The following is a 15,018-nucleotide window of genomic DNA, read 5'->3' as shown; positions in this document are numbered from 1 at the left end:
ATCCTTCATCAAGTCTCTTCATTTTATTTGTTTTATATTTTAAAATATAACTTACCCTGGTTCAGTTTTGTCCCTATTAGAAAGAAATTGGTGGGTTTCCTTTTTGTTTTGATCGGACTGTCTTTAAGGTTCAAAAACAAAAATTAGTTTGGAAGCCACGAAAAGAGGCAAATAGATGACATGGACACCTTTGTTTTTTGACGACCTGAGGATTCAAATTGAAACAGGTTATATTAATGGGTAGAGTTTTTCTTTCCTCATCTGTGGTTCCTCATCAATATTTCAAATCCATCAATCCGGTTAATCATGATCTTTTTTCAAACCGAACCAAATAAAAAAGAAAAGAAAGTTTCTTGATGAAACACAAGGTTCAATAATCAACATTGGTATTTCCTAAAAACAGAGTTATTGCTGGAAAGAACACCAGACTTTGACTGCCAACACAGAATATTTATATGACAACACCACTCTTTCTAGAGATGAGATGACATGATGAGTGAAAAAATACCACAAAATCAGATACCATATCAACTGGGACAAAAATTCCAAAGAGTACTACAATTCTTTATATTATTGAAAAGAAATCACTCTGGATGGATGTTTATGCAAATTTAAGAACCTTCTCAATCAAATTATAAAATTGGCAATAAATTGATATTATTTGATTATTTTCCTAACTTCAATGATTGCTCAATGCTCCTCAATGACCAAGTATACCTAGATCACACAACTTTCTCCTCATTTATCAGTTACTATATTTAAACAATGTTCTAATAAATATCCAATCAACCGAGCCTAACCTAGTTTCAACTTCAGCAACCCATTCTTCCATAGCAACCATCCTTTTTAGTTTTAAACATTGATCCAATTTATATAAATTAGGATAATGAAAATATATTATTGGGATCGTGTACAAATTATAAACTGCTATAAGTATGAATATGCAAAAAGAAATTAAGATTTAAAACTTTCTCACTTATATTATAATAAGGAAGAAACTCATACAATGTGATGTGATCATCCAAAAACGATGAACAGATCTTGTCAAAAAGGAAAAGCATTTACAACACGCAGAAGATGAGTACATTAGGAAATACAACACAAATTTATAAGATTCCAATGAAGGATAATGTTAAAGCACTAACAGAAATCATCCTTGCCTATCATGCTACACAAAACCTTGAAACTCCAAAAGAACTGCACTGTTAGTAACACTATTACCGAGCTGAGAGCAGATGGTGGTCTGTCCAAAACATTTATAGCAGGCTCAGATATCATCTTCCTTTCCAAAACCTAAGTACCTACAGTTATAAAGTTCGAAAAGGAAAAAAATTGTTACCGACAGTATGATGTTTTCGAATATTAGAAAACATTAGTCTTAGGCTTTCAAAAGCTAATCTACAATTTAATACCCAGTTTACGTTCAAATGCAAGCCAGCAAACATAGGTATGATAAATAACAAGTGATCCAGCATAATAATAAACCCATTCAAATCAGGAATCTGATAGCTAAAGATTCTATGTAACCTTGACAAAAGAAAGCAATGCGCATGAGAGAAATATTTTAAGAGGATCGATGGAACACACTTGTTGGAGGGAAAGGAGTCAAAGATTTGTGATATGTGTAGGATTCACTAGATATGAAGGGACACACGATCTTAAGTTAAACGGCACAAAATTAAATTAGTTAATAATAAAAATTTGATTAAAAACCAGAAACAAGTGACGGTAATGTCATGTATATATGGTAAGTACTTCAATAAAACGGCAATTATAGTACCAAAAGAAACATATGTGACAACAAATTAGACACTTACCAACATTATTCACTAAAATTCCCCATAGAATCACCATCACCACCATCATCGGTGTCCCCATCATCATCTCCTTCCCTAATTTTCTCAATCTCTAATTGTGCCCTTTCCAAAATTTGCTTCTTCTGCAGCTCTAACTCCTTTTGAAAATCCATTCTCATCTTCTCCAACTCCATCATCTGCTCCCTCTTACTATTCTCTATCTTCTCATATATATCTCCAAATTTATTCACTGAATCTGCCAACATCTTTAGTGAAGCCAAAGACCCCTCATTACTATCATCCTCTTCCTCTTCGACCTCTGATTCACTAGGGCTATCCCTCATCTCATCAAACCCATTAGACCTATCCAAGTAAACATTAGTATCCATAAATACATATTCACCCGAATCAATCCCACAAGCCAACCCGCCACTCTCTTTTCTCATATCCATTAACATATCCATCTTCTTAAAAAAAACCCATTTGCTATCATTTACTCCCATCTGCTCAACTTTAACCTTCTCCTTCTTATATTTCCTCTTCAAAACATCCATCATTTGCCTACACTGCGCCTCCGTCTTTTCAACTTTCAAAGCCTCCGTTACTTTCTCAGAAACCTCAACCCAATCTTCACTTCTCAAGCTTTTTCTCCCTAGTTGCAAAAACCTCTCTCCCCAAATTTCCAGCAACACAAAAGCCTCATGCTCAGTCCAATCATAGGATAGCTTTACACTTCTGGGTGCCAGCTGGTAGCCCGAACCGGAGCTTCTCAGCCTCTGTCGTTTTGGGTATCTCTCGAAATTCTCGCTTTCATTGAAATTGTGGCGATACGCACTTTGGTCATTGAATTGAACATGGTATCCTCCTTCTTCTTCTTCGTTTTCTTCTTCAATGCGATCTTCAATTTCATCGTCTTCGTCTTCTTCTTCGTATTGGTAGCGATTTTTGATAGGACGAGAATATGAAGGAAGCTTTTGGCGATTTAGAGAGTAGGGTTTTGGTGGGTATCTTGCATCATCTTCAGTGTCATCCATCCTGTCTTTAATGGATTTGAGAATGACGCAACCCCTAATTGAGAAAAGAGGAAAATTTATAAATAAAACTTAAAAAGAAAACATTAATACGATGTATCACCCGGATAGGAACTTAAACAGGTTCCCGGGAAATCTCGGTTTAATTTAATGAAGGTTAGAAAGAAACCCTAATTCATCAATTTTTTGTTCTTGTGAATTAAATTCGTCAAGAGCTCGAAGTTGGGAAATTTCAGACCCCCAATTTTTTTGGTCGGTAACATTAACGGATAATGCTAAAATGCGCGGGATTGCTGCTCTTGGAGTTGGATAGACACTGGGCCAGCGGGCCTTCTGGTTGAAAATGTTTAAAAGGGAAATTATCGTCTACCGACCATGAGGTTTTTCATTATGTTACGTGGATGACGAGAATGAGGAAATGGGCAGAAACCTCCCCTGAAGGCTGGAGAATAGCTACATTTCGTAGGCTTTCATGAAATGTAATAGAAGCACCCCCCTTTTTTATTATTCCCCAAGAAAATAGACACGTGTGAAGACTTGAATTTCTTTTAAAAACAAGTTAATAATCATTTCCTTTTTGTCTTGAAAGTTTCTTTCTTTGCAATGACCTCTCTTATATGACCTATTGGATGGGGATGGTAATTTCAAATGTAATTTTATAAAATAACAACTTTGAAGTTGAGCAACTCATTCTCAAAAATAGAAGTTAATTATAGAATTTTGCATGAGAAGTAAAGTGGATAAAATTGTAGGAAATGCAATTCAACTTTTTTATAGTAAATTGAAGTATTAAAAAAAACAATTATTTTCCTTAATTTTTTAGTTGTATTATTTTACAAATAACTATACCAAATTGAAAATAGAGAAAGTCATAGATGCTCTAGGAGCATTACTTATTCTATATTCATATCTTATCATCTGTTTATAAAAATTTTCATTATTAATTGAATGACACACGCGGGGCAAGGAATGAGTGAAAAGAAAGCAATGCTTCAAGAGCATTTAATTTTCTTTGAGATAAGAGAAACGAAAATGGTAAGTGTCAAGACAACTGAGAGAAAGGTTCGGTTTTTGCTTCTTTCACTCTCTCTTCATTTTAATAATTAAAAGATTAAAAAGATAATAAAAAAAAAAAAGAGGAAATCCAAAAAGTAGCAGATGGTCTCAACTTATCCTCACTTGACTACCAAGCATAATCTCCATCCTCTGCTTTTTCCTTAAAATCGAAGCTCTTCTCTTTTCTTTCACTAAAACTCTACTATATTTTCCTTCACCAAAGCTCTACACAAGGCCCACATTTTCATTCACACACAAATTCTCACAAACACAAAACGCCACCTGTTTTAGCCCTGGAAGCAGAACCCGAAGCTACTCTTGAAGTTGAAGCCGAACCTACTACCAAAGTTGTGGAGTCCGCTGCCAAGGAAGAGCCCAATCATGAGCACATTTGTGTTGTTGTTATGGTAAATGATTGACGAAAATGATAATTGTTTTTGGTATTTCGTGCATTCTTCAATTAATTTTGTGAATTCCCTAAATGCTTGTTTTTCATTTTTTTTAAGCTCTGTGTGTTTAGCCAGATGGTTTCAATTTCTATTGTTTGGAGGTAATTATTTGATTATAAAGATGGAAGTTTCATTTTGAATATTATTTTTTGTTGTATGAGTAATAATAGTTGTCAGCTATTACTCTCGGTGAAATAGAAATGTACCTTTGTTTTGCCTAAGTTTTACTGTTTTAGAGATTAAATGATAGCAATTTCTAATACTCTTGGAAGTAATTTACTAGTGAGATGAGGGCAAAGCTACATTGCAACATGCGTTTGGCACCCCTCTCTTTTGTCTTTTTAAAGGTCAATTATCATAGTGTCCTGCTATTTGTTATAAAAATGAAAATGTTGAAATTTTTTGAAGTTTTACGCATTAGTCCTGCACCTACATAGCATCATTTTTCTCATCCATTTTGCACCATCAATGACATCATTTTTCTCACCCATTTTAATTAAAAGGTAATTAAAATTATTTTCCATATAGAAACAGAATAATAAAATAAAATTTTTATTCTTATTTTTTAATTAATTATAAAAAGATATTTTGTATTAAAAAATAAACAATCACTAGTGAGTACTGTTTCTTCGCGTGCAATGACATTTTTAATTGAAAGGGGACATGAAGGGTTCCATTATATTTGAAATTGGATGATTTACTTAAAGATAGTCTCAATGCTAGCAAATGGTGATATTTAAAGTTGCATGCTCTTTCTAAAATAACTACAACAATAACTATAGGAGTTACATTACACTACCACCTTTTCTTTTCTTTTCTTTTTTTTTTAATTTAGAGACCCTCAATTTAGTTGTTAAAGGCAATGAACCTTAAAACGTAATGTAGGAAGCATATTAGATAAAATAAATTAGAATTTACTAGAAATTATAATATTTGGGTCAATTTAAAATTTAGTATTTTATTAAAATTTATCTTATTTTATTAAGCTTACTTGAGTCATATTTGTAATTCTAATCTAATTAGAATTTTAGATTATTTCTCTTATTTGAGAAAGATCAGCTACTATTATATATATAAATTTGTTATTCTTAATTTATGATAACAGATACAAACTTCTTATTAATAATTTTTTATTTTTTCATAATTGAGATATCTTCTCCTTGGTGAGAGCATCTTTTTAAAGTTTTCAAGACATAAATCATATTAGAGCTTTTTTCTGTACCAGGCAGAGCATTCTTGACCACCAACTCCGTACATTAATTCCATCAAGTTAAAAAAAAAAACCCAACAAAACCTGAAGCCGCCATCACATCCGCGCCACACGGCTGCCGCCGCCACTGGTTTCTCTTCTTTTCGGTCGATCCTCTCTCCCATCCGAAAGCCCTCACGCCGTCAATCATAACCCAACCCATAAAACCACCATCCCGTCACCATAGCCACGGGAAACTAGCCAAAACAGCCACTGAACCACCACGAAAATTCGCCTCTCTATTCGCTGCAATCCGCCGCGATTCACAGCCTCCACCACCACCCATTCGTCCACGATCATCAGCTCTTTCTTTTCAACCCACTCACGCTGCCAACCCCCAGCCGGATCGCCGAAAACCGAAACCAACCTCCACCCGCTACTTTAACTCAACTTTTCGGTCAAATCACAACTATTTGAGACAAACCATCACTACCATCACACTCAGGACCATCAAATCTTCCAAATCCACCTATCCTAGGCCAATTTTTTGACCACCGTCGCCGGCAACACTAACTTTTACCTATTTATAATTTTGCCCCTTTACTTTTCTATACTTATACTATTACCTATAATTTTATGTTCTTTAAAAAACACCCAAAAACCAAACAAACTTATAAAAAAATAAATAAATTAGAATTTACTAGGAATTATAATATTTTGGTCAATTTAAAATTTAGTATTTTATTAGGATTTATCTTATTTTATTAAGTTTACTTGAATCATATTTGTAATTCCAATCTAATTAGGATTTTAGATTATTTCTCTTATTTGAGAAAGATAAGGATTAATTTAGCTATTGTTATATATATAGGCTTGTTATTCTTAATTTATGATAACAGACACAAGTTTCTCATTAATAATATTCAGTTTTTTCTCAATTAAAATATCTTCTCTTTGATGAGAGTCTCTTTCTTGAGTTTTCAAGACGTATGATAGAACGAAATCTAGTATTGCTTCCGCCCTGCGTTAAAACGTCATCTAATCATAGGGTCTTATTATAGTTGTTTGCATTGGAAGGCTCATCTATCGCCGACATATCTATTTATCCGGCAACATTGCCACCATTACATTGATCGAAGAATTTTGAATACTTTGATAGTTTTTATTTTTCTATTCACTCACGTCTATTTCTTAGTGATGATACCATCATTGTTGTCATTGGTGGTGCAATATTTTTTAGCAATATTATTTTGGTTTTTCATTTGATTTACAAAACTTAAATATTAAATATAATAGTCAATTTTAGTCTCATACACTTAAATATTACTAATATTCAAGTTCATGGATGGATATTGAATAAATCAAATTCAGAGTATTTTAGATGAATATTATCCAATCTATTCAGATCAGATACTTAGACATCCAACTTGAATGGATTTGTTTACTCTTTCTAGCTATTAACTTGATTAATAATTCTATTGGGTTTGTTTTTAAAACTCCTAATATGATAACTCATTCATGACACAATTAATTAGTCAATTAATTATATTAATTGACTTCTATTTTAATTGATAGATATGTGTTGAATTGCCATCTCTATTGTTATCCATGTGTGATGTTAGCAAGAAAGAAGAAAGAATAGAAAATACTTATTTTTAGTTTATTTTTCTAAAGAAATATTTAAATTATTTTCAAATAGAGTAATTGTTTAGAATTTTTTTACCCTTCTCTCTGATAAGTTAATGACTATTTAAACAGTTGGGGTGGAGTAACAAATACCAATTTATTTAAGCATGCAATTAAATTATTATTTTTTATTTAAGGACAAAAACTCATTGTTAAAAAAAAGATTTTACAAGTTAATAAACTAACATTTTATTATTACTAGTAAATTAACATATTTTTACTATATAATTAAATAGTTGATAGTATGTTTAATAAATATTATGTTACAAAAAAAATTAACTACATAGAATATGAAATTAAATTTATTTTTGTATTTTGTATATTTCATCTACTTGAGATAATAAAATCTCGTGTTGAAAAACAAAATTATGGGTTTTGAACATTGTTCACATAGGTGAGAGATAATTGGTTGCCATTATGTTAAATTAAAAAAAAAATCATATTTATACTTATCACTAATTATGGTTAGTAAATAATATACATGCATAGTTTAACTATATAACAAAGTAGTTAATTTATTAATTTAAATAGATATTAATAAATGTAAGAATAAGTCATTTAATTGGAAATCTATTTCAATGGAGTTAAAAAAAAAAAAGAAGAGAATATTATGGATTTATATGTCATAATTTCAAAACTTTTGATGTTTTTATTTTGCATGAACAATAAGGGTCTTTGATGTTAATAACCCAATAATCACATCTCAGCCATTATGCAATTCTTACGTTAAATCCAACGGTAAGTTTGAAAAAGACAAAAAATAGGGTACCAAACCCCATGGGTATTGTAGCTGGACCCAGTGAGATGATACTAATAAGGTTCTTTTAGGTGTCTTTTTTTTTTTAGTAATTTCTGGTTTCACCGTGGGTATTTTGGTTTATGTGAAATTTGTTGAATTTTAGTTTAGTGTGATGTAGAATTACTATGAATTTGGGAAAGCTGGTTAAATTTCTGTGAAAATTGCTAAATTTTGATTCAGTGTGATGTAGAATTGCTATGAATTTGGGAAAGTTGGTTTCAATTTCAGCAGTTTGCATAATCTTTTATTATATTCTACTTTTTGGGTTCTTGTAATTTTCAAATTTAGTATGTGTGCTTCTAGAATTGTTGTTTATGTGTGCTTCTGGAATTGTTGTTACTTGTTGTGATTATCTATGGAATATTAATGGGAAAGGCTTTTATACTTTGTCTCATGTTTGTTAACTCCAGATATTGTTCGAATTAATTTTTCCCTAGAATTTGCCTGAATTTTGTTAATTTCATTGTCTAATTAGTCGGTTTTACACATAGATCTTGTGATAAACCATCCTTAGTATTATTTGACTAATTCATTCCTTTAATTTTCATTTTTTACAATTTTTTATGTTTCTTGGCTGAAAAAATGAGTTGTTGTAGAGTGCTTTGTGTTTTCATGCTCTTTTGTTTTTAGCAATTTAAGTAGTCTATTAATGACAATGTCATCTAGCATAAATGAAATTTGAAACTCATTGAAAATATGTAAGAGATTCAGTGAGTAAATGGAGTTGTTAACGTCACATACTAAAAAGAATCCAAATCACAAATTTTAGAAATTTAGAAGATGTAAGAACTTTCAATAAGCAGAAACCATGAATCTAGCGAAGAGAAAATTGACTTGTTAGTGGAGAAAGTTAGGAAGTTGGCATTGAAGATTGAGTGTTTGTCTGTTAGATTTCAATTATTTCATAAAGAACTTAAGTACATGCAAGAATGTGAAGAGCTGAGGCAATTGTTTGATGATGAATTTTGAAAGAGATAAACAGTAGGATATGATTTCATCATAATACATGTGATTGTTGTACTATACTTTATATTCAAGTGTTATTTTTAAGTTATTTCATTTTGTACTATGTACTGGGAAAAAACTTATAGACATATATAATAGCATTTTCCTTTTAAATATAGGACTCTGAGTTATTTCACTTTATTGAGCTTGAAATTATATTTAAATCGTTATTTTAATGCTGGAAGAGTTAAAACAATCTTATAAATCATTATTGGATGTTGAACTAGCATACAATGAGTACAAGCACATTCAAATTGCAATGATTTATGTCATCGAAAATTATCAAACAATGTCATTGAAAATTATCAAAAAAGCCACCAAACCAACAAAAATTATTTTAAAAAAACAACAATAGTACAATCATTGATGCCAATAGAAACATAATATTCATATATCATTAATTCATCACTACAATTTGTCATTTTAAGCCAAATCTAACTGAAATGATAAGGAAAATAATTTGAACAGAATATAAGTCAAACATTAATCACAACAATTGTTATCTTCATTAAATTGTTGATTTGGAAATTCTCATTTCCAAATCCTTCATACGTTATCGAAGAAGAATAATAATACGATTGTAAAGCATATAGTAGGATTAGTTGTTATAATACACAAAAAATTAAAGCATCATATTACATTTTAGAAATTTAAACATATAAGTATACATGAATATACTTATTTTAAGACGACAACTTGCTGTGTGCCAATTATAAGGAAATGATTAATAAATATTATTTCCACCAACTTGGGTTAGGTATATAGGTACCTAAGAAAATTAAAAAAGTGTAAAATCCATATAAAAAATTTAAATTAAAATTTCCTCATGAATTTAATTCTTACATTATAGTAGTCTAAAGTCCTATATTGGTTGAGATTTGTATTAAGAGTACTTCATTCCTAAAATATTTACATATAGTCAACAATAAACTTAGTTACATATCTTCAAAATAAAAGAAAATTTTAAAATAAAAATTCATAAACTTACTATGGCCATGTTGCTTTGCTGTGTGGAGATTTCATTAGGTACTTCATAAGGCAATGAAGAATTTTCTTGTAAATCTTGTAAAATTATGACAAACAATTAAACGAATACCAAATGAAATTAGAAAACATATATTTGTATTTGAACAAACTTTTTTTTTTTTTTGCAATCTTGTTCTTTTGGGCGGGTTTCTTATAGATTGAAGATTGTTTTCTCAAGCAAGAATGACGGCCTTTACGATGTGCCACTACTGGATCATTAATTACATGTTTAATATTTTTGCCTACTACAACTTATTTCACCAGTAACAGTTGTTGGTGAAATAGTTATTTCCACACTTTCACACCGAATTTACTTAGGCAGATTTTTCATTGTTTTATCAATTTAATCCAATACTAATTTGTTACTACTTTCATCATCAATAGCTATACCTGCAATCTCAATGAAAGCAGTACATATTTTGCCATATATCTCTTGTTGAATATATAGATTTTTCACATCATAACTAACTTTCACCTTACTGTAGTATCTCCTCACATATTTCTTCCATTTTGATAAAATGACATTTCTGAAAGCAATTTAACATTGTTATATATTAGCAGTGCAAGGGCATGTCTATAAAGAATCCCCCCTAAACATAAACTTTGAATAGATACAGTTAACTTCACACTTAACTTCTTTAAAAACAACCTCAAAACTTCTTTTCTTACCTTACCCACATGATTCATTGATCATATACTGATTCTACAAAATCAAGTATATCACAATACATAAGTCCAATTAATTCTTGTTGATACTCTTTAAATTTAAAAATGGTATACACCTCTTCAATTTGCTTCTTCATCTCATATCTTATTACACGTAAAGTCTTTTTGCTTAAACACTTGAGATCTACTAGCCATTCTAATTCAGCTTTCTTTTTCAATATATTTTCATATTACTTCATAAATTGCTTCAAATTTATTGTTAACAATCCTGCCCGAAAATTGTCTTTCAAATAGCATGAAATCCAACGATGCTGCTCATCATATAAACCATTTAACCAATCATTATTCCATAAATCATATATTGTAATCATGTTATGACAAGCTTTCTCAGACACAACATGACTCAATGAATCATAAGCAATAAAAAGTAGTAAAGAAATAATCCTTTCACATTCTTTAAAAGCCCCTAACTTTTAAGGCACCTTCTTCATTATACGCCACAAATACTATCGATGCCTTGTCGAAGGAAAAAAATTCTTTGTTGCTTTTTGCATTGCTTAGTCTTGGTCTGTAACGATACCAATGGGAGGAAAACAAAACATGCATGATAGCCACACCTTAAATAATTACGTAAATGTCTCTGTATCCTTATGTAAAGTTAATCTGCATCCTAACAAAATAGATCAGTCATGATGATTAGCTTTGACAAAAGGAGCAAATGACATGTCATACTTGTTTGTAAGATATGTTATGTCAAATGCGATGACGTCTCCAAGATATTTGAAAGTTGCCCTACTCTTACTCATCCAAATTAATGCCAAAAAAAAAAATGGCGCTCTACTTACTTTTTCTAAAAGTATTTTAAAATTGCTATAACATCTCCTTCTCCAAACTATAATCGCTTTGTTTTGTCAATAAGATTTCGACAATCTTTCTCTAAGAATGAGACATTTTCATTCATGTCAGCTTCGATAACAATATAATTAAAATTCTGGGCAATGTTAATTCCTGCACAATCATTCCTTTCAATACGCTTTTTTGTACTTGCACTAATTCTACGGTTACAAGGAAAATACCTAACTTTATCCAGACTAAATCCATCATTATGTTTGAAGGTTTAAAATTCGAAGAACCTATTTTCCATCTTCATTCATACAACCTCTAATTCTAGCATCAAACTAATTTCCACAATAGGTTTCTACTTTAACACAGTAGTAGAATTACTTTCTAACTTGTTGTTACGACCACATGCAAATGTCTCGTATTTTACATTCCCATTACTCCCTTTATTACTAGTTAGCTTCTTCCTATGAAATTCTTCTTCTTTACCATAGGCTTTGTAAAATGCAAACATTTTCTCATGACTACCAAATAACATCCTAAGAGTTGGCTCATATTTTATCGATTGCACATCTTCGATTGCAAGCTAATTTTTCAAATTTTCCATTTCCACAAAATAATTAACATTTGTATTAAGAGTAAGTTATTATAAATTTTTACAAAAATTTTATCCAGCAAAAATTTAATCCATTAAGTTTCGAAAAATTTAAATTTAAAAAATTTCTAAATCAAACATAATTATCATTATCCTTTATCCTTTATCATTATCATCTAACTAGTAAATTGCTTCCAAGAGTATTAGAGATTGCTATCATTTGATATCTAAAACAGTAAAACTTAAGCAAAACGCAAGTACATTTCTATTTCATCGAGAGCAATGGCTAAGTGCTATTATTACGATACAACATAAATTAATATTCCAAAAAAAAAATTCCATCTTTATAATTAAACAATTGTCACCAAACAATATAAACTGAAATCCATCCGGCTAAACACATAATGATTAAAAAAATATGAAAACAAGCATATGGGGAATTCACAAAATTAATCAAAGAATGCACAAAACACAAAAAGTTATCATTTTCTTTAACCACTGACTATAACAGCAAAAATCTCCTCATGTTTGGGTTCTTCCTTGACAGCAGACTCAACAGCCTCAATAGTGAGTTCCGCTTCGGCTTTGATAGCAGTTTCAAGTTCTGCTTCCGAATCTTAAACGGGTAGCGCTTCTGTTTGGGAGAATTTATGTATGAATGAAAATGCGGGCCTTTTGTAGAGTTTTGGTGAAGGAAAATAGTAGAGCTTCAATTTTGAAAGAAAAAGCAGAGGATGAGGATTATATTTGGTGATAGAGGAGCCCATAACTGAGAAGAGCATGCACTTTTTTTGGATTCCCTCTTATTTTTTTATTCTTTTTATTATTTTTTTAATTTTTTAATTGTTGAAACCAAGAGAGAGAGAAGCAAAACGACAGCATGTGCAGCAGTTTCTCTTAAGTTTCTCAACACTTAGCAAGGCTCTAAGAGAAATTAATTATTTTATTTTATTTCTTTTCATTTCTATTTCTTGAAAAGAAAGCAAAGCTTCAAGACCGCATATCTATCTCACTTATGTCTAACTTATTTTTAGTTAAAGTTTGATTATATGCTTTCGGATTGTTCTAGCTTACATCGAAGTTATATTGGAGTTGCATATGCTCCTTTGATTATATTAACAATGGACCATGTTTTTTTTAGCTAAAGGCTCCTAGTGCTTAGGGACATGTACATGATTTTTTTTTTTTCTGCTGAGGCACATTCAAAATATATTAAAATTTCACATAACAATATATAGGACCACGACTATAATATTCATTAATAACATTTACACTCACCAATGAATTTTCATGTTTTGAAAATGATGTATGGTAACTTTATCGTTAGTTCATGGTTTAGCTAGCATTCTCTTGGTGGTGATTAACGAAATCATAAAAGTAATGAATCCGTGCCAATAAGAATAAGTGACAGATCTAGAGTTTGCTTTAATTACTTGTTGGTTTATCTAAGATGATAAGAATATCGAAATCTAGAGTGTACCTATGTTATATATTTTCTTTTAAACACAAAGAGAAAAGACAAAGAAAGATGGTAATATATTTTGTAAAATCAAAATAGTTATTTTAATTTTAAAAAGCTGAACTTTTAGACATAGGACAAATTGGATCTTTTCAAAATCAACTAGAATATTTTCATAGTTTCGAAACTAAAATAGAACATTTTTATAAATTTTAGTGAAATAAATGTCATTTCCAAAATCATTCTTTGAAATTTTCTAAAAAGTTAAAAATCATTGAAGCTTGTGCCTCTCAGCTAGGGTTGAACATCAGGTCGGTTCGAATGGGTATTAGTATAAACCAAAATTTTGGTCCTATTGATTTTGAATAACCAAAAAGACTGAACCAAAAAATGTACCGAACCAATACTGAGCTGAAAACATCAGATTCGATTTCAGTTTTTTGAATATGGAACTTATTAAAAAAAATTAAGAACTTTGCTGCTTACTCTTTGCAGATTTCATCATATTATTTCCATGATCTTTGTACTAAAGATATTTTTAAATTAATAATTCAAAATAAAATCTAAACATAATAAACATTAAAAAGAGAAAATATAAAGAAATCTTTTTCTTTCACTACTACAACAATCCAACCCAAAAAAAAAAAAAAGCAAAGGAAAACAAGTAAAATCAAATTTGCAAAAGTTGAAAGGTGGATGATGAATTCGTAAAGCAACAACAAACGAGATGTGCACCTGCAGACACGACAGTGGAGGTGCGGGCTAGAGGCGTTCGACGATAAGGAAATATTATTGGTGGGTTAAACTTTTGAGATAGAGATTTGTGAGAGGTGGGTTTGATTTTGGGGACTAGGGTTTGAATTAGAGAAGGAGATTTATGAGGATTTTGATTTTGTATGCTAGGATTGGCGATTTCATTTATTAAGGGTGTTCAGAATTCAATCGGACCCGTAAAAATTCAATCCATGTATTGGTGGATTAGATTGGATTGAAAATTTAAAAATCCGCAATCGGTGAATTAGATATGGATTTACTTCTGTAAATCCGCAAAAATCCGCAAATCCACAAAAAATATTTGTAAACATGGCATTATACTTATTAATAAATAAATAAGTTAAAATATAGTTATGTTAACACCATATTATATCTTATCCGATATAACATAAAATAAAATTAATTAAATAAAAAATATAGTTTTTAAGTAGTTATTTTCTATAAATTGATATAAACAAATAAGTTTTTTTGTGTATTATATTTTAAAATTTTGAATGTATTTTTTTAACTTTATTTAAATAATTAATTTATTTAAATCTTATTTAATTTTAAATTTGATCGGTAATAAAATTAGTTTGATATTAATTTTTTTATTTAGTTAGTTCGTAAATAGGACATAATTAAAAAAAATTTAGTCTGCAAACCAA

The 15,018-nt window shown here is 30.3% G+C and overlaps 1 protein-coding gene across 1 annotated transcript; it reads right to left on the bottom strand.

Annotated features, from left to right (window-relative positions):
- Positions 1-1,004: 1,004 nt before the first annotated feature.
- On the bottom strand, positions 1,005-3,269 carry LOC18055843 (trihelix transcription factor ASIL1). Its single transcript, XM_006451043.2, has 2 exons — positions 1,818-3,269; positions 1,005-1,301 (listed from the first exon to the last, which is right to left on the bottom strand). Exon 1 carries the CDS (start codon positions 2,828-2,830, stop codon positions 1,823-1,825), a length of 1,008 nt encoding a protein of 335 aa, XP_006451106.1. The 5' UTR covers positions 2,831-3,269; the 3' UTR covers positions 1,005-1,301; positions 1,818-1,822.
- Between the last annotated feature and the right edge of the window lie 11,749 nt (positions 3,270-15,018).

The sequence above is a fragment of the Citrus clementina genome, unplaced genomic scaffold, assembly GCF_000493195.1.
Source record: "Citrus clementina cultivar Clemenules unplaced genomic scaffold, Citrus_clementina_v1.0 scaffold_1, whole genome shotgun sequence".
In the NCBI taxonomy this organism is placed as follows: Eukaryota; Viridiplantae; Streptophyta; class Magnoliopsida; order Sapindales; family Rutaceae; genus Citrus; species Citrus x clementina.
Note: the sequence above shows the minus strand (reverse complement) of the source record. Positions and strands in the feature narration are given on the sequence as shown.